The sequence below is a fragment of the Sinocyclocheilus grahami genome, unplaced genomic scaffold, assembly GCF_001515645.1.
Source record: "Sinocyclocheilus grahami isolate Dianchi unplaced genomic scaffold, SAMN03320097.WGS_v1.1 scaffold89.1, whole genome shotgun sequence".
In the NCBI taxonomy this organism is placed as follows: domain Eukaryota; kingdom Metazoa; phylum Chordata; class Actinopteri; order Cypriniformes; family Cyprinidae; genus Sinocyclocheilus; species Sinocyclocheilus grahami.
The window spans coordinates 1385368-1406353 of NW_015505268.1; the positions used below are offsets into that span (position 1 = coordinate 1385368).

The 20986-nt window shown below is 36.8% G+C and overlaps 2 protein-coding genes across 3 annotated transcripts in view; both read right to left on the reverse strand.

Moving 5' to 3' along the window:
- The window catches only part of LOC107587110 (collagen alpha-1(XXIII) chain-like), a 126743-nt gene extending 122838 nt beyond the window's left edge, over nucleotides 1–3905 (reverse strand). The window contains exon 1 of the mRNA XM_016274753.1: nucleotides 3845–3905. Coding sequence (XP_016130239.1) covers nucleotides 3845–3899 — 55 coding nt within the window. The 5' untranslated portion in view covers nucleotides 3900–3905. The remainder of the gene's footprint in view (nucleotides 1–3844) is intronic.
- Nucleotides 3906–5737: 1832 nt separating this feature from the next.
- LOC107587077 (dual specificity protein kinase CLK4-like) overlaps nucleotides 5738–20986 on the reverse strand; it is a 17878-nt gene continuing 2629 nt past the window's right edge. Inside the window, exons 3-13 of one of the 2 annotated variants that reach the window (XM_016274702.1) lie at nucleotides 18620–18884; nucleotides 17964–18054; nucleotides 17579–17645; nucleotides 13452–13568; nucleotides 13119–13285; nucleotides 12934–13028; nucleotides 12463–12592; nucleotides 8519–8613; nucleotides 8349–8428; nucleotides 7821–7911; nucleotides 5738–6253 (exon numbers count right to left, since the gene is read on the reverse strand). In XM_016274702.1, coding sequence (XP_016130188.1) covers nucleotides 6107–6253; nucleotides 7821–7911; nucleotides 8349–8428; nucleotides 8519–8613; nucleotides 12463–12592; nucleotides 12934–13028; nucleotides 13119–13285; nucleotides 13452–13568; nucleotides 17579–17645; nucleotides 17964–18054; nucleotides 18620–18884 — 1345 coding nt within the window. In that variant the 3' untranslated portion in view covers nucleotides 5738–6106. The remainder of the gene's footprint in view (nucleotides 6254–7820; nucleotides 7912–8348; nucleotides 8429–8518; nucleotides 8614–12462; nucleotides 12593–12933; nucleotides 13029–13118; nucleotides 13286–13451; nucleotides 13569–17578; nucleotides 17646–17963; nucleotides 18055–18619; nucleotides 18885–20986) is intronic. The other variant, XM_016274703.1, reaches the window with a different exon arrangement.

Genomic DNA, 20986 nt, shown 5'->3' on the forward strand with positions numbered 1-20986 from the left:
GGCTACTGTATGATATCCTGGCCACTCTTTCTGACCACTTAAGACTTTGACTATGCAAAGCTAGGTCAGAGTTCACCAAACTTGAACTTTCATTTGCAACGGAATGCAAAATGTCTATGAATGAGTGTATCTCCAGTCTCCCATATACGCATGCAAATGTGAATTGACATCAAGGAAGCACAAATTCTAGTAGTTGCATTTTTTGATTGAAAAGCTTGTTTGACTAACATGCAAAGTGACCAATCAAAGTTTTAGTTTTAGTGGATCACTTTTATCAGCTGTTTGGAGTGTCATTCTGACGGCATCTATTCACTGCACAAGATCCATTGGTGCAAAATGCTAAATTTCCCCAAAGCTGATGAAGAAACAAACTCTTTTACATCTTGGATGACATGAGGGTGCATACATTTTCAGCAAATTGTCATTTTTGGGTGAACGATTCCTTTGATTAATGAGCTCCATGGGAATCAAACCCTCAGTCCTGGTATATCAGTAGCATTCTCTGCTGTTTGAGCTACATAATGCTGTGAAGCATCATTTAGATACCAGCCAGCAAATCAGATTTGAGGTTGCCAGATCAAGAAATTGCTAGCCATTTTTCTGTGCAGCATGCATCAGATTTTCAGTAGGTGGTCCATGAGCATGACTTTTGAGGCTGAGACTAGGCAAAACATGGAATGCATTTATATTTATGCATTTGGCAGATGCTTTTATCCATTAACGAACACATTTGATCAATATCTGAACCCATGATCTTGGCATTCCTAATGCAATGCTGTACTGTTTGAGCTACAGGTTCACAGATAACAGGACACAGATAATCCTAGTCCATTTACACAAAGTATTAGTGTGTTAAAAAATGAATCAATTAATCAGCATTTCTTCAAGTGAAATAGGCATAAGACAAAGAGACCCCTGGCTTCAGTCAATCAAAACACACACCACACCTACAGCTCAGATGTTTCCTGAATAGACTTGTGCATGTTGCACGGTGACGACTTTCAAAAAAGGGTGACGAAAGACAATACATCCTTAGGGCAATGAATGTAAGAAAGGGGAGAAATGCATCCCTGACCTTGTCCAACCTTTCCCAGGACTAAATAGAGTGAAGGAGAACATGCAAGCCTGAAATATGAGACAGGGAGTTAAAGACATTTTGTGCTTTCATTTGAGAGTTACAGCTTGTTGTCAAACAGGGCCTGGTGTTTGGTGGAAATGGGTGATAACAGACTGGGAATCGTTTAGCATGCAAGGACAACCATCTCAGTCGACAGGTAATTAGGGAGAACTCACTCCGCCGTGGAAATGAGTAGAGGAAATAGAAACGAAAGAAGCTATGTGCTTAAGGAGAAAAACCTGACAGGGACCTTCTACAACTCCTGCAAGTGCATTTCTACAGTTTTGAAAAACTTTAAAAAGCAAAAAAAACATCACAATTGTGGTTAGCACGGTCAATTCTTTCCAATTTAAAAAATTCAACTCTTCAAGGGTGTGTTCAATAATAGTAAAAAAAATAATCAATTAATTACATTAAAATAAATTCTCTCCATTTTCTAAATCTTTTTTTTTTTTATTAAAAGGCTTTCGCAATCAATAATAATGGTAAAAGTCCTAAAATAATAATAATAATAATAATAATGTATGAGTTTAATAAAAAAAAAATTCAAATCTTATTTTTAATGTATGGGTCGTCAAAACCTTACACAATAAAAAAAAATGTCATATAATAATATATTAAAAAAAATCTCTATAATAATAATAACAATAATAAGATATGGGTTCTTTAAATTATACCAGAATGAAATGTAATAAGAATAATAAACAATAAAATAAGGTTGAAAAAAATTATAGAAGTTGTAGAAAGAAATTGTTTTCTCAAGTTTTATTCTGTTTCCCACACAGCAATTGTATAGCTTCAGAAGACAGAAAAAAACAGATATTGTATCATACTTTTATGGTGTTTTGAAGCTTAAAAGCGTCATTAATTGCAACTGCATTGGAGAAAAAAAATCAACTTTTGTGCTCAATGGAACAAATAAAGTCATTCAGGTTTTAAAGAGCAGGTCATATGGTATTTTAAAGTCTCCAAATATGTGTTGGAGTCCCCTACAACAGGTTTAAATGCATCTAAGGTCAGAAAACATTGTAATTTTCTCAGAATATACATTTAATATAAGAAATGTAAATCATTTGCCAATGATTTAGAAACGGTTCGTTCCAAGCAAGTTCGGAGCAAACCCTCTACTCTACTAAAGCCTACTCTGCTCTGATTGGTCAGCTGGCCAAGCCTGCTGTGATTGGCAGAGAGAGGAGTCTTTGAGCAACAACATGATGTAAACACACTAACTAGCGGAAGTGTTTGTGGGCAGGTCAGACTCTGTTCGTATTTCGCGGGCAGGTGGTGATTATCCAAATGTGTTACCCAGTGACGTATATTAGTAACAGGCAAAAGATTAGAAAATATGACGACTCGTTTGGGCGATTCAGTATCGACTGTCTCTTTTGAGAGACAATATCTTTATTTATCATGCACTTTTTTGATTAACAACTTTGCAGATTGTTTTCATTTAAGGATAGATACGTTATAAACTGCAAAAGAGCTATTTTTCAAAAACCCATATGACCTGCTCTTTAAACTATTCCTCTCATCAGTGTCCTTCCAAGCAGCTCCTGTAGGAGGCGACACTATAACCTGCATAGTGGCGAGAGCTTTGAGCTCACGTCTGTTGTGGAGACAGAAATACTTCTCCCTCTGATCCTGCCTGCCAGGACCGCTCAAAACGCTTCAGGTTTCAGGTGGCAACCATTGCTTCTAAAATGAAAGGGTCTCACCTTACAGTTCGGTGCCTCTGTTGAGCCATCTGCGGCACTAGTACCCACACAAACAAACAGGAATACACACTCACACAGACGCATACTTGGGGCCCCTTCACACACACACTCATGCTCAGAACCTATAAACAGATGCTTATGACCTCCCTCTTGTCCTGCGACATCAATGTCTCCCCTCAGATGTGAACCGGCATACATTTATGGAAACACTGGATTTTCTAGGCACCATGACTCGATGTAAAGAGTGATTGTGAAAAAGAAAAAGAAGGACAGCAGTTCCTCAAAGTTTCTCAATGCTCAATGCCCAAACTCAAGTTACCACCAACCCCATGTTTAACAACCACATTTTGTGACAGAGGAGCCCAAAAAAAACTATCCGCAACCACCAATTCATCAATATACAACAGCTGCACGTTTTCTTCTTCCCTCTGTATTTATAATCACAATTGGAAATGCACAGAGCTGTGTAAAGTGAACTATAATCATAGCGATTTGTAATTGCCTTAAGAAACCCTGCATGCAACAAAACAATATTCAAATTTTTAGGGCTGGTTGACGTCCCGACTCCAGTCAGCCAATATTATCACTAAATAAACTCTAAAAGCATGAAAGGCTGATTATATGACTTCTAAACAGACATTAAACATCTAAGGTATCTTTAAAAGAATGATATGAGAGACATGAAACTACAACAGCTATGTTGGAAATCAACTGACTTTACAGTTAAGCATCTTTATCCAAAAATATTTATTAGGAAAATGCTTAAATTGAGCAATCAGAATCTAATATTCCTTAATTAGATACAAATCTGATCGACAAACCTCAGAAACCTGCACTTTCAGTTCTCTAATCTCTCCATCTACAACTGATTTACCCTCCTCTCATCCACATCACAGCTTTGCAATCAGTGTTCAAGAACAAGACATAGATGAATTTATCACAGTTTCTATCAGGTTTCATCCCACGTTTTGGAACTGAACAGTCTGTTATGAGAGCAGATTCATGGACGTACCTGGAGGACAGTTGCAGTCTTGTGTCACGTCTCTCGCCACACGCAACTTTGGCATGGCGTCATTCACCCTCTGAAATGTAATAAACAACATGGAGAAAATTAATGATTCAAATTTTGGGTAGAGGTTAAAGGTCACATTTTAAGAATCAGTCATTAATAAACCCATCCTGATTAAGCAGTAATCTGAATATTGAAGAGACACCAGAAGTGTCAGTGGTGGTCATGGTTCTACATGTTTGTAGAGGAAAAAAGGTGTGAATTTGCCATTACTGCTTAGTTAAAAAGGTTTATAAAAACACTGGCAAACAACATAGTATGATTACACTAATAGTATTGTATTACAAACGTTTTGGAACTGAACAGTCTGTTATGAGAGCAGATTCATGGACGTACCTGGAGGACAGTTGCAGTCTTGTGTCACGTCTCTCGCCACACGCAACTTTGGCATGGCGTCATTCACCCTCTGAAATGTGATAAACAACATGGAGAAAATTAACGATTCAAATTTTGGGTAGAGGTCAAAGGTCACATTTTAAGAATCAGTCATTAATAAACCCATCCTGATTAAGCAGTAATCTGAATATTGACGAGACACCAGAAGTGTCAGTGGTGGTCATGGTTCTACATGTTTGTAGAGGAAAAAAGGTGTGAATTTGCCATTACTGCTTAGTTAAAAAGGTTTATAAAAACACTGGCAAACAACATAGTATGATTACACTAATAGTATTGTATTACATAGTACCCTACTGATTATTCCGCTGTATTCTTTTATTAAGATGTTACACGTTTGTAATTTATGTTGATTTTACACAATTTACTATATTACAATATAAATGTGTTTTATATATACTGTATATATATTGCAATAAATACTGTAATTCTTGACATATGAAGGGGAAAGAATATATAGCACATTCACTTTAGTTTATTTTAATTAATACACCACAATGAGAAGAATTATCTTTAGTAAAAGAATTGACCAATAAAATCAAAATAAATTAAGCATGTTTATTCATTTAAAAACCACTCATCATCACATAAACGCACCTGTTGCTGCACATGCAGAATTATAAGCTATTTAAATCTATAATCCTTTATGATAAGATAGATAGATAGATATGTTTTCAGCTTTCACGCTATTTTGGTTAAAAAAAAATGTGTGAATGTGCCCTTATTACTTCGTTAAACAGCTTTCAAACTCACTGGCAACAAAAAGAGCAGGCTATGCGTTGATTAATGGGCTTAATCAGAGCCTAAATTAAATGTGTGTGTGTTGTGTGTGTGTGTGTGTGTGTGTGTGTGTGTGTGTGTGTGTGTGTGTGTAACGACCGGCGGAGAGCGTCCAAAAGCAGCTGTGAACAATCTATGAGATTTTCTGTTTCAGGTTGTTTTCTCCACACGCAGAATCAGTGCGAGAATTAGTCTGTACAATATTTAGTGGAGTGACATTTTAAAATTAATTTCTTTTAGATTTTACGGATGCATTCTGTTCATCTTGCGCCCGTAGTACAGCTGTCCAAACATATACACGTATAATCGACAAATAATGCCAGTATTAATGCATGTCTATGCTTCATCCGATGACGATAACGAAAAATGATTAAAGCAAAGTATTGTTGCCATGTTTGCCTTGACTAAACTTTTGTGCTTAGTGAAATGTTTGAAAGTCAAAGGAGGCTACACACACACACATATATATATATATATATATATAATACATGTAAAATATAAACCAAACTATCCCTAAACCACATTTAGACTGTCCCCCGTCGACAATACTTCATAAACCCATATTCCTATAAGCAGAAATACATTTTGCATGTGAAAATTAAGTTGTGATCTACCGCCCCCTATTGCCCACTTGAGAACATTACACATCCATGAGACAAACAATACTGATCATGAACCGATTTTATTTAAAAATCAAGGAAAAACTGGAAAGACATCAAAAACAAATTATAATTATCACTACGTTTATATTGATAATGCTAACAAATCTGTGACAATTATCGTACATATTTAATACCCTAAAACCTTGCCCCTTCACAGTTACACATTATTCTGTCATGTGATGCAGATAACACAAGCACAAATCAATGAAGAGCTCAAGAGCAATAGGTCACATACCCTAAACTGAAAAACAAGCACAATAAATATAAACAAGAAGAGAGCAGTGTATGATCTATACAGAGGACTGATACAGTCAACTGAAACGGCCTCTCTCAGAGAGGAACAACAGCAAAAATCAAGAGAATCCATCACTTATTTCTTGGTCTTCCTCATCGAGACGAAAAAAGGGTGTGTGATGGCTTCATCCAGGGTGAGCCGCTTCGTGACGTCATATTCCAGCATCCTCTCTATGAGATCAAACAGCTGTACATGGTCAGAACTACTGGAGGCCATGTATTGCTGCAAGAAAATTAAAAAGTAATATTTCATAAGTTGTGTGTTTCTAGATGTCTTAAAGGGATAGTTCACCCAAAAATGAAAATTCTGTCATTAACTACTCACCCTCTTGTCATTTCAAACCCGTGAGACCTTCGTTCATCTTCGGAACACAAATTAAGATATTTTGATGGAATCTGAGAGCTGTCTGAACCTGCATAAACAGCAATACAACTGAAATGTTGTATAAAAAAAAAAATAAATAAATAAAAAAAAAACTCTTTAATTATAACTCCAGTACACTTCTGTATAGGGCTGGGCGATATGAGCAAAAATGCTGATTTGCGGTATACGGTAGCCTATATATCTCGGTATTTTGTATTTGGATTAAACAAATAAAGTGAATGTAAGCCTGTAGGCATATATTATGGGCAAAAAAGGGTTAAAATCACATTACATTGTAACATTGCAATCTAAAAACAAAAATAATCCTTTTAAAGCAGAAGATAAAGTTACTAAACTAAAAATGAAAATAATAAAAAGCACAGACTAATTGAGTATAAAGGCTATTTTGATTACCCCATTACACTTTACAGTTAGTGCTATCATACAAATACACTTACTTGTAAGTTTAAGATTCTACATGTCACATTTTTTGTCCAACTACAAATATTTCAGCAAAATGTATATTTTAGTCAGAGTTATTGCGCTCCTATTTCATTGAGCTCTGTCTGTTTGGCGCACTCGTTCTAAATTAAGTCTGTGGAGTTTAGCGGAGAATCGCAAAGCAAAAGCTCATGCACTTCTGACAGCAAAATGGAAATATTTCCATGGTTCTTTTAACATTTACAGATGGAAAATATACCTGTGAAAAGTTATGCATTAAGGAAAACAGCACATCTCAAACACATTAAACAGCGTGTCTGTCAGCCTCACACGCAGCCTTTCTGTCAGAGCATCTGACGGGGCGAGCGCGAGCCGCTTTGAACTGAAACTATAGGCTACTAGAAGAGAAATAAAACACAGAAATTATTTAAATGCGAAACCATAAAAAAAATACCACTCTGATTGGTTGAACTCTTCATCTTTTTCTGTTGCTTTTTTTGAATACTGCGCGTGGACAGAGGCGTCACTAGATTTTTGCGTAGTTTAGAGTGACAAATCGTACCAGCGTACTTTAAGGTCAAAATGCATAGCCACTACGCAAAATGCATTGTTGAATAAAGTCGTTTTTTTCTTTTGCTCACAAAAAGGATTCTCGTAGCTTCGTAAAATTACGGTTGAACCCCTGATGTCACATGGATTATTTTACAGATCTCCTTGCTACGTTTCTGGACTTGGGAACATTTCAGTTGTATTGCTGTCTATGCAGGGTCAGACAGCTCTCAGATCCATCAAAAACATCTTAATTTGTGTTCCGAAGATGAACAAAGGTCTTACGGGTTTGAAACGACATGAGGGTGAGTAATTAATGACAGAGTTTTCATTTTTGGGTGAACTAACCCTTTAATGGCTTCAAGTAAAAACAAAAACCTCAACTGACCCAAAATCAACTTGAGTTGTAAAACAACTTCAAGAATGAAAAACTTACTCTCAGTGGCTTGCACTGCTTCCTAACATAACGGCCCGAGGAGCTATGAACGTCCCAGTCAAGCTTATCATGGTGAACGTATCTCTTCTTCCTGCATAATGAGAAAAAAATTAATAAAATTTTTCATTCTGTTTACATGAAGCAAGAGCAGTATGTGGAATTAAAGCTAATATAAAAAAAAAGGTTCAAACTATAAACAAATCTGCCAATTCCTGCAAAAAGATCAAACTAAGAAATAAGGAACAGCTTTTCAGAAACTACAAACAAGATTCTCCCTCCTTCCAATTGTTATGCCTTTTCAGGCATCTGTGGTTCCTGGATAAAGATTTTTCCAACTTTACTCATGAAGATACATTTCTATCTAATGAAATATTACAGAGCTTATTATATCATAGAACATAACTAGATACATTTGAATTAACTGTAGATTTTTTTTTTGTTTTTCCATTTCCATGACTTCCATGGCTAAATTAGAGTTGTAAAATTCCCTGATATTACCACGAATCCTGCAAAAAATCCTGAAATTACCTTGTTTTCTGCAGCATGTGTGTCGGTATAGGGCCCAGCACTCGCTCCATCATGGCCAGATGCTCTTTACTGTCATGCGTCTGTAATTTCAAAAACCACAAACTACTATACAAGTGCTGAATCAAGTCATCTGTATCCAAAGTGAACATAAATAACTAATCTGAACTCACGAGGATAATGACCTGAAATAGAGTCGATCCCAGATAATACTCGATAAGAATGCAACCCACACTCCACACGTCACAGGAATGACTCCAGCCTAGATCTGTTAGAAACAGACAGATATCTCTGTTATAGCTCACAATACATGCTATCATAGCAAGTGTGCTATCAATGTACCTCAGAATATAATATATATATACATATAGGGCCTAAAAATAACACTCGCCAAGCGCCAAAAATCAGCATTGGCGAGTATATGTAACCGTGTCAGTCACCAGTTGGTGGGTAAAACTTTTACGAAATAATGCAATGTAGTGGGAACAACAGCCCGTTTTTAAAGAGATTCGCTGTTTCTGACGTAAGCGAATGAAATAATCTTGAAAAAGATTATTTCATTCGCTTACGTCAGAAACACCGACGTAAGCTGTTAAAGGGGTCATATGATGCTGCTAAAAAGAACATTATTTTGTGTATTTGGTGTAATGAAATGTGTTTACGTGGTTTAAAGTTAAAAAAACACATTATTTTCCACATACTGTACATTATTGTTTCTCCTCTATGTCCCGCCTTTTTGAAACGCATCGATTTTTACAAAGCTCATCGGTCAGAAAAAGCGAGGTGTGCTGTGATTGGCCAGCTATCCAGTGCGTTGTGATTGGCCGAATACCTCAAGCGTGAGATGGAAATGTTACGCCCCTCACATACTGTTGATGCCGTGTCCCGGCAGGAGCGACGAGACAAAAACATTAAAACCCATTACAAACGAGGCATTTGTTGCATCCAGTGGGGACATAATTACTGATTATAATGACTTCTACTGTCTTTTTACGCGTTGCGTACAACTTAACCACTGACTTGTAGTCATGTCCTCTTTTGGAAGACCAAACAAAGTAGTTTCGCTTTCACAAAAAACACAGCGGCCTAGTGTGAGGGGAAGCCCCGGCTTGGCGTGCGCTGATGCCGGGCTAGAGTGAGCTGAGGCCGGGCTAGAGTGAGCTGAGGCGGCGTGGCCGAGAACGGCACGCCCGGCAAATCCGACGAATGAGAGGCAACCACATGTGACGGACCCCGGGCTGGATTCCGCTTCATCCACGGTGAAAGTTGATGTATTCCCTCAGCGACCAGCACAGATCAGCTCTAGGCATGACAAAGCGGATATCGTCCTCTTTTGGAAGACCAAACAAAGTAGTTTCGCTTTCACAACGAAGCACACAGCGTCTTCACGACATGGCTGCAGCGTCAACAAAACTACAGTGAGACTAAGTTACGCCTTCTTTCTTTGCATGAACATTTGGGCGGCGTTATGCAAATCTTCCCACATAGTGAGGTAGATATGTGGGGGCATGTTAGAACGAGCCGTTTTAGGTAGGTGTGGCTGACTCTTGAATTTTTATAAAGAATATCTTTTTGGATTTGAGACTTTAGTCTTTGCAACTTTACAGATCTTCTTTATGCACCAAGAGCTTGTAACACTCCAAAGAGAAAGGAAAAATTGAAATCGCATTATATGACCCCTTTAAGCTGTTCTGTCATAAGCGACCAGAGCGAATCGAATAATAGGATACAAACGGGCTGATAAGGTCAGAGCAGAGTGATGGCCAGCTTGCCCCTAGACACGGTTCTAATAACTTTTACCTGAGAAGATATAGCTGCTTCTTTTCGGAAGATTAACTTTTCCCTTCTTTATTCTTCATAACCCGAGAATGTGGGTTCAACACATACCTGGGGTTATGCCGCCTGAACGGTGCAGTGAAGTAGGCTATAGTTTAAAACGTTGCTCGTTCGGCTGTACACAGACGCTGAGCCGCTTTAGACAGTGCACGAGTAACGCTTCAACGGACGAAAACACACAATTATGTCAAAATACACAGTTTTGGTGAGTAACCTCATAAACATAGTCTTAAATGAGTTATAAAGCCTTAAACGACCGTAAAGAGTTTGGAGAAGGTATGTGTCAGATCCGCATCATGTGCATCAGGTTTTAAAGAGGCCGCGCTGCTTTAAAAGGTGTAATAGGAGATCTAGGAAAATACTAACTTTAGCCTGGTAGCACTGAAAGCGAATGCCCTACCCTCCCTGCAATCGCCGTCCAAAGCCACGCCCGCTGAATGCATTTACGCTCACAGACCAGAACACCAGAGACAACATTACAATAGGCTACATCAGCGGTTCCCAATTCCAATCCTCGCGCCCTCATGCTCTGCACATTTCATATGTATCTCTTATTACGTGCGACGTTTGTTCTATTCGACCGAGAGTGCCCTGGGAAGTGTACATCACCGGATATTCCGCCATGATCCCAGTTCGAAGTGAGCGTATATGTTCCATACAACGGGCATTAAAGTGTGCAAGACGTGAATTTAAATAGTATTTATTTACAGAGGTATGTCACACTTCTCTAGTAAGTTTAGTCTGTGTGTGAAGACGCTGCGCAGCGCAAATCCGTGAATGAATGTTCCGAAGTGAAGTAAACTTCAATGGATTGCCCCTGCTTCCCTTGCGCGAGGACTGGAATTGGGAACCGCTGGGCTACATCATGTGTCATTCACCGGTAAGAAATCTTTATAGTACAGTTAGTAAAAGTACTACAATACCATGAAGGAAGATCAGGTTGTTGATGTTTGTCTGCCATCCTCACTCTGTCTGCACAACGTGCGTGAATGCGCTGATGATGTATCGTGTCTGCGCAAACAGGGTGCGCAGAGGTATGCAAATACATATGTTGACAGGCAGGTAGGAAAGCCAATTATTAATTGATTGGACGAACATTTCTTCGTCCTACGCCTTCCACAGAATATATAAATACATTTAGACCACTTAACTTAATGATTGCTATCGGGATGTGAAGAGACTTTCAACCAACATAACAAAAAATGTTTCTGAAGACAATCACCTATTGCACCTTTAAAGAAAAACCTGCTGAAGTCTGTCATTGATGTAAATCAAAGAACAAAAGAAAAAGGGAAATCACTCGACTGCTCTAGTCGCTGATTAACTTTTTTAGCTTGAATAAAGATTAATCTGTATAGTTTTTACATATACAACTTATAGTTTGTGAAGATTGTTTTAAAATCACTTAATATTTCAGAGCCTATTAAATGTTAAAAAATAATGGCTTTCAATTATACTGTAATATTGAATGGCTATAATTAATAGGTAAAATTGAGGGGAAATATATTTAATAGAGACAGTATTGTCTCTACAATACAGCAGTATTGGTATCAATACTTCATTAATAATATACTACTTAGTAAAAAGATGCCATTTAAACATATTTAAAATTTACTATCTTTATAATGTTTCTACATTAATTTGGAGGTTCAATGTGAAATTGTGACTATAAATATGCGATTAATCATGATTAAATACAGAAAAATGTGATTAAATTTATTTTTTAATCGATTGACAGACACCACTAATGTTTCCGATTAAAATTTAATTTCTAATTTTATAGGTCCCCCCAGAAAGAGATCGGGACGACCCCCACCCCCTTGGCCCCCTTCAAAATGTCAGTTTGATAATTTGGCCCTCAAATGAAGCTAATTATATAGCCCTGCTCTAATCTGTTAACATGCATGCGGAAAAAAATACACACCACATACACACTGCAAACTGAGTACGTGTGAAACAGGTGTAACGCGATGGCCTGCTCCGTTTGCCGAACAAGAATCTCAACGTTTTTTTTAGGGACAAAAAATATATATATAAATCAATAAATCTGTTTGTTGTTTTTTTTCTTGTGTAAGTAAAGGACAAATTAAAAACATTGTAAATATGTTTAGTCATTGTAGTAGTAATGACTGCCTGTTTTTTCAAAAAGAGTTTCATGGCCGGTCAATTTTATCACGTCACCGGCCATTGGCAGGTGTGGCAAAAAGTTAGTTTTAGGCCCTGTATGTATGTACGTATATATATATATATATATATAAACAATGTATCTATAACTACTTACCCAGAATAACCTCTGGAGCTCGGTAATGTCGAGTGGACACCACAGAGGTGTGATGCTCATGCTCGTATGTTGCATTCCCAAAATCAACTACTTTCACATCAGGATTCATCAGCGTTCTCTCATCCCTCTTCTACAATTTCAAACAACACTATTAATTAATGCACAATCAGTTCTGTTTTTGTTAATTAAAACTTTTGAAAATACTATGAAATATCTAAGATTGGGCTGAACTGAAATATATTTAATGAAAAATGTAAACAAAAATGAGAAAAGTTCCACTAGCAACTAACTGAAATAGGTTTAAATTGAGTTACTACAATTACTAAAACTAATAGAATTAGAAATATAGAAAATAGAAATGTGTTCTATAAAACCTAATGAAATGACAAAAACACATACATTTTTAAAATATAACATTTTTATAGAACATAATACTGAAATTGTCTGAACGGAGTCAATGTCTCTCCTTACCATTTTTGGATTGTACTTGATGACAAACTCTGAATTAATAAAGAGGATGTTCTCTGGTTTCAAGTCAGTGTGTGTCAGCTTATTCTTGTGAAGAACTAAGACACAAAGAAGCGCAAAATATTACATCAATGTTTTGTCCAAAATACACAGGAAAAAAATGCATTCAAGCAAGATCCGTGACTCACATCTGACTGCTCTGATGATCTGGTAGGCCATGTGCCTGATGTGGTTCATAGAGAAGGGCTGAAAGCTATTTTCCTTCAGAAAATCATACGTGCTCAAGCCCAGCAGCTCAAAGGCGATACAGATGTGTCCGTGGTGATCAAACCAGTCATACATTCGCACACAAGCACTGCAGAAAGGAAAAATAGATATGAAATACTGCATTCCTAATATGTAGTCTGTATTTCTATACACTCTGTAAATTTAAAATTAAGTGTGATATATTACACAGACATGCATCACAGAGGCATAAATTACTTAAGATTTCTTTCTTATCTGCTTTCACAGGCACTTACTATCTTCTGTCACAGTCAAGTGAGTTAATCTGCTCCAGCACCTCAACCTCAGACACAGCCGCATCACGATAGCGCTCAATGTTTTTAATTATTTTCAGTGCAATGCGAGCTCCTCCCCTGAAATAAGAACATACAGTAGTATCATGAACATACATGAGAACACAAATGCCTGCACTTATTATCAGACACTTAATCAACCAAAGCATTTCCCGAAAAACATTTAAAGGGGTCATATGATGCGATTTCAATTTTTCCTTTCTCTTTGGAGTGTTACAAGCTCTTGGGGCATAAAGAAGATCTGTAAAGTTGCAAAGACTAAAGTCTCAAATTAGACATGTGCCGGTATTCGGTAATGCGATATATCACAATAATGAATATGCACGGTATTGTTATCATGGGCACTTCAAAATACAGAGAATAATTAGTTATTACAAATTATTCAGAATTTTGAATACATTGTAGGAATACTTTTCCCATCAACTGGTCACAATGCACAACACCTATGTATGCTGCGTGAAAGACGCGTGCGCACTCTGATGTAAATAAACACGGATGAGAAGCACATGGCGGAACATGTGCGGGACATCCTGAATGAAAGCGCACATTCACTCTCTGACAGCAGATGGCGCTAAACTGCAGAAAATGCAGCCGTAACCCCATAAATAAAGCAGCTGCGCTACTTTCTAAAACATTTAAATGATTTAAACAGCCATTCAGATGTTTGTATTTCGCTATTGTGTACATCACAGCGCCAAATACTTAAATATTTAGACTTAATAGGCTATTTATTTTCAGACTTTTCTTTACATTTTAATCTGGACTACAACATGCTCTAGATATTGTTTGAAAGTTTTTTGAATCTTTATTGTTCGTCACACTTTACATTAGGGCTTAATCAGTTAACATTAGTCAATTCAGTTAACAAACTGCCAATGAAAAATTCTTCTAACATTCATTAATCTTAGGTAATTCCAATATTTAATAACACGTTGTTGTTAAAATCAAAAGTTGCAAATGTATTATTTAATGAGCTAACATGAACTAAGACTTGTATTTTTTTTAACAAAGATTAATAACTTCTGTAGCAAATGTAACTATTGCTCATTGTGAATGTTAATGCATTAACTAAGGTTAACTAATGAGGTCTTATTGTAAAGTGATACCTATTGGTCTTTATAGTTCTTTTGCACTTTAATCGGTGTAAATTTTTTTACTTATACATTTTTCAGTATAACTTTTTTATTTAAATGTTCAGTTATTTTGTTATAAGAAAAAAGTTATTAAACCTGTTATACTGTATTGTGACAACACTTTTTTAAAACTAAATTTCAATATCGTGATAATACCGTATACCGTGATAAAAGCATAAGCAATTAATCACAACATGAAAATTTGATACCGGCATAACCCTAGCTCAAATCCAAAGAGATATTCTTTATAAAAGTTAAGAGTCAGCCACGCCTACCTAAAACGGCTCGTTCTAACACGCCCCCACATATCTACCTCACTATGTGGGAAGATTTGCATAACTCCGCCCAAATGTTCACGCAAAGAAAGGCGGCGTAACTTTTATTCTCGCTGTAGTTTTGTTGTTTCCATCCCCCATGACGTAAAGACGCTGTGAGCTTTGTTGTGAAAGCGAAACTACTTTGTTTGGTCTTCGAAAAGAGGACGATATCTGCTTCGTCATGCCTGGAGCTGATCCGTGCTGGTTGCTGAGGAAATACTACAACTTTGCACTGTCGATCGCTGGATCGGCTTTCACCGTGGACGAAGCGTCATATGACCCCTTTAACATTTAAAACTGTCATGAAATAAATTCTATTTTCTAAACACATATTGCCGATCTTGAAGGACTGGTTAACCCAAAAATTTAAATTTGCTGAAAATGTAATAAAAAAAAATATTAAAAAAACTGAATCTTCGGGTGAAGCGGCATATATTTCAATAATCAGTTTCATTTTAATGTATGCCACAATACAGAAGATCTGTTGTTATTTCCATTTAATTGCAACCTTTAAGCATCAGATTTGAGAAATTGTTATAATCAACATGGGGTCTTGGGGAGAGCAATACATTTTAACTAGTGGTCAACCGATATGGTTTTTTATATAGTTTTTTTGAAAGCAGGGTGGCCGATGGCAGATATATAAAGCCGATATAATTGGATTTATTTTTATTAATATTTAAGAAATTTGAAATAATTTGAAAATGGATTAAAAAATGTATTTTGTCAAATAAACTTACTTATACTTTAGATGACAAAGTATTTTCCACAAATAAATAAATATTTAAAGGGGTGGTTGATTGCGATTTCACTTTTTTAACGTTAGTTAGTGTGTAATGTTGCTGTTTGAGCATAAACAATATCTGCAAAGTTACGAAGCTGAAAGATCAATGCAAACGGAGATATCGTCTTTTAAAATTCTGGCAGTTTAATGCCTACAAAAACATTTGGTAGGGACTACAACGAGTTACTTCCCGGGTTCGTGACATCACAAACCCAGATAAACCCTGCCCTCAGGAACAGGCAGCAAGGGGGGCGAGGCCTGCGCTGTTTTAGAGAAGAGGAAGAGAAAACTAGAGGTGCATGTAAAAATCTATTCATATATGAATCGCAATTCTGTCTTCTAACGATTCTAATGGATTCACAAGTTTCAAAATCAGTGTTCTAAAGCAGCAGTTCTCAATACTGTTCGTCGTGTTCCCCTGCTCTGCATCTCTCTCTCTTTATCTCTCTCTCATTCAGCTCAGCTCCAAAAATTAACTGTTACAATTATACACTTATTTTCACATAGCTATGAGAAATTATAGAAATTATAAATGATATAAAAATCCTGTACTATAGCTTTAATCAGGATAAAACAGTATATTAAAAGCTAATATAAGCAGTAGCATTTACAACAGCCTATCTAAAAGCATGAGACAACAACAAACAAAAAACATAGGCCTACCATTAAAAGCCGTGCTTGCACAGGTTCTGCACGATCCTCTTCAATAATATCCTCTGCGTCTCAATCAGGCTCAAACTGATAAGCAATATTAACGATGCCTTTGTTAACAATTCAACCGGAGCACATGCTGCTGAGGTGAGGGGTGGGACGCTTAGACGCACTAGAGGGGGTTTAGTCAATCACAACACACTGGGCTAGCTAACCAATCAGAGCCCATCGCCTATTTCTGAGGGAGGGGCTTCATAAAAACAGGAAAAAATCAGCTCGTTTCTCAGAGAAGGGACAGAGCGTTGTGGAATAAAGGTAAATTTTGTGGAAAATAATGCTTTTTTTTTTTTTTTTTAAACGAAGCATTAACATGTTAGACTGCTCCCCATAAACACAATCAAGTCTAGAAAAAACCCAGTGAACCACCCCTTTAATAAAAATATAATTAAAAAGAAAGTAAACTGTAACCAACAGAGCACTCAGTATTCTGGGAAGTTTGTGTGTATTGGGAATCATATTTTTTCAAATAAAGCCAAAGTAACACTCATTTTACATACAGCACACAGTGAAAATGACATGAATATGACTGTGGGCAAATGCATGAAGCGCAGCATAATTTGAAATCACAAATTTAATGTTTAAAGCATTCAATTTGCATGGACCGAAAGTCACACAGAGAACACGCGATCATGCAGGTCACATGCACACTTCACAAGATCTCACAACTGAATTCGACTAAGTTTGCAAGGTTTGTTAAATTACATTTTCATTAGCCATTTAAAGATTTGTATTAATGATGTAAATGCGAATTTGCTGAATGTTGACAGCAAATGAGAAAGTATTATGTTTGCCTTTCTATTACTAATAATATAAAAGCAATCGTTATAATACTATTTGTATACATTTTAATTCCTTTGTTTAACAGTTCTTCTATTATTAGACAGACTTCTATCCGTATTAGACAGAACTGTTAAGGACAACGGCGAACAAGAAGGAGAATGCGATCACTGTGTGCGCAGGCACTGCCGCTCTGAATAAAAGTCAAAATAAAAGTCCTGCCTCGAACGCATCGACCAAACAGAAAAACTTATCGGCCAATGCCGATATCTGAAAAATGACAAATATCGGCTGATATATCGGTCGACCACTAATTTGAACATAGTAAAACGTGGCATGAAGACTTACTTTTCATGATCAATGCACTCCACCACTTTACCAAAGGCTCCCTCTCCAAGTGTGCACACAATCTCATCTACGGATATAAAGAAAGACAGTTAGAAACATGAAATTGACACAATGGTCCATCATACCCTTTCAAAAGATTGCGCTGTGTTTTGGAACACTCAAATTAGAAAAGCAATGCATAAATAATCGACAAACATAAGACAATACTAGACTGGTGATACACACATCTGGATAAGTCTAAGTGTTCTGTCACAACTGCATTTATCAGGACCCCAAAATTAGCGTGTAAAATTAGTCTGACCCCACAACAGAAAATAAGAAAAAGAAATGCGGTGAAAGAAATGAAAAGATACAGAAGAGATACAGAAAAGTGTGTATTCTATACATCTTGCTCTCAGCATGTCTCCACTGTGATAGATCAGGTGCCCCTCCTCATCATCCTCAATACTCCTGGATCTTTTCCTGCGATGGCTCCTCTGGGGTTTCGGACCACCGCCATCATCATCATCACCACCATCATCATTAACCCATGAGAATCGTGGGGGACCAGAACGCGCCATTCATTCATTCACGATTGATTGATTTAGTGATTCGGCCCATTCAGATACCCGCAGCAGCCAGGCCCGGCCACAGGGAGCAGCCAACGCAAATTCAGCCCGCGAGATACACACAGGGGCCCACCACATCGTGTGCGTTACAGAAGAAAAACAATGGCAACATATTTTCAGATAAGATACTTTCTCAAACCATTAAGTAGACAATTATAACAATTCAGCATTGAAAAACATTCCAGATTTTTATTCCCCCTTCATGAATGAGGTGCTTTAAAACATTTTACGTGCTATGGATATCAAATTAACATTATGTCTTGAGTAAGAACCCTCTTATTATGTCATATTAGCTTAATAATTTCACCCAACATTCTTCCTGTCATTCATTCAGACTATACTGGAAATGAGGAACTCCCAGTGCAAATAACAAGAAAGAAGGCACAGAAAGCAGACAGTTGCCATGGCAACGAGAGGCAGACAGTGGTCATACCGAGTCAGAGTGATGGTGCGAGCGACGGTGCCGGTGTCTGTGCCGGCTGCTCCGCCTGCTGTTGCCAGAGGATTTGCTGTAATGGTGCCAGTCTCGGTCACGCTCCCGGCCCCGGTCTCTATCATGGCACCTGGATCTGTCCCGGTCTCGGTCGCTCTCCTTGTCTTTACAAGCACCTCGGCTGTCATCCTCATTGTCTCTGAATACAGCTCGCCTGTCTTTAGCTTCCAGCCTTTCATTTGAGCTCCTTGTCACAAGGTAATGCCTATTAAGAAAATGCAGCTTTTTTAACAATAATAAAAAGAAATAATTTGACACATACATGCAAATCTATAAAATAAAATGTATCTTTTTCTTTAGTTCCCAGTCTATTATTTGTGCTCCATAAATCAGTGCATACTGACTGATTCACATTTGATTGAAGATTATAAAAATCACTCTAGCTATTGTTTTCTATCCGGTGTCTTTATGAGTGAAATTAGGAAAAGTAAATATTTATATACTTTATTTAAATTTATGACAAAAATATATTTCAGCACATTTAAAAAGAAATTGCTGGAAAGTTTAAGCATAAAAAAAATTCAAAACAAAAACAGTTTAATACAGCTTTAAATTGTTTTATATTTTCTACATTAAAATGCATCCTGTTTGGATTGAAGATTATAAAAATCACTCTAGCTATTGTTTTCTATCCGGTGTCTTAATGAGTGAAATTAGGAAAAGTAAATATTTATATACTTTATTTAAATTTATGACAAAAATATATTTCAGCACATTTAAAAAGACATTGCTGGAAAGTTTAAGCATCAAAAAAATTCAAAACAAAAACAGTTTAATACAGCTTTAAATTGTTTTATATTTTCTACATTAAAATGCATCCTGTTTATTTTATTTTCTGTGAGCAAAAAATTATGTCTATAACATATTTTTACCACGATTTACACAAAACAACCAATTAAATGTTACTCACGATAGCTCATACAGCAAAAAACTTTGTCAGGCATATTTAGAACAAAAATCATTAAATTACATTAAAAGACTCCAATTAAAGATCACAGTGCAGCCCCCCAAAAAACTTATTAATTGTAATTTTAAATCTTTACTACTATCCTTCAAACCACTAGGTCTTACCCATTCATCAGCAAGAAGTTAATCATTTAAAATAGTAAAATTTAGTATGACCACTTTTGCTTTTATATTCTTTAAAAAGCATAGGCCAGAATAAGAATGTTATTTACTTTTTACGTAAATATATCTATTATGCTGAATGATGAAATTTTCAACATTTTATTTTCACAAGTTATTTAAAAAAGACACTTTACTTGCATGCATTTAATATACTTTCAATGTATATAAAATTATTTTTGTAAATGTAACTTGATCATCATCAACACTAGGCCTGTCGCGATAATTAAATAACCGTCTAATCACGATTTTTTGATCTAACCACGGTTGTTTCAGACAATCACAATTATTGTGCTTTTTATACGGCACAAGGGGGGAGTCATACACCAAAAGAAACAGAAGAGCACCATTTTTTTTTGCACGCACTATATAGTCTATATCATCTGAAGCCATTCCATATCTTAATGTGAGGGACAGAATTATATTTACATTGTTAAATGTAAGTTTACAGAAACTGATCTTTCTTCTGCTGCAGCTGTCAGTTATTCTCTGCTCAGCATTCAAACAGCACGTCACGTTCAGTTATGACAGTCAGCACTAGGGATGCAGCGATTAACCGGTTTCGCGATTAACCGCGCTTTAAAACGTCACGGTTAATTAATCATAAAGGTTCCGCTAAACCGAGTGTTTCTGTTACACGGAACGGAACTGTAGCAGCTTGCGCAAAACAAACAAAGTTACACTAGCGGTGCACCAGCTTAAAATGACGTGCTTATCAGAGGCACGGAGACTACTACATGTATTAGATGAACTGTGACAGAGGAACCAAACAGTGAAGCTTTATTTCCACCAGAGAAATGCCTGTCGATAGTGTGGGACCATTTTGTGTACACCAAGAATGACCAGGGTGTCATTTAAATATTGCTGTAAAAAACTGCTGCTAAAGAGCGAATACATAAGGGATAACGCACGGCTTGCTGTACATTTAACGATTTTAATGCACGACGTGAAGGGGGGGGGGGCCTACCTGTGTCTGTGCGTCTCTCCAGTAAGCCATTTAATCTATTTTATTAACAAAAGTTACGGGGCAGCATTCTCAAGAAGATTGTGTCCTCCTGAATGTTTGTACACGTGCGCAGCGTGATCTCCGATCTCACAAACCAAAATAATAGACATGATTTTCTCAGGCCACATGTAAAATCACATGAATTATTATAAAGATTATTAAAATGAATAGGCTAC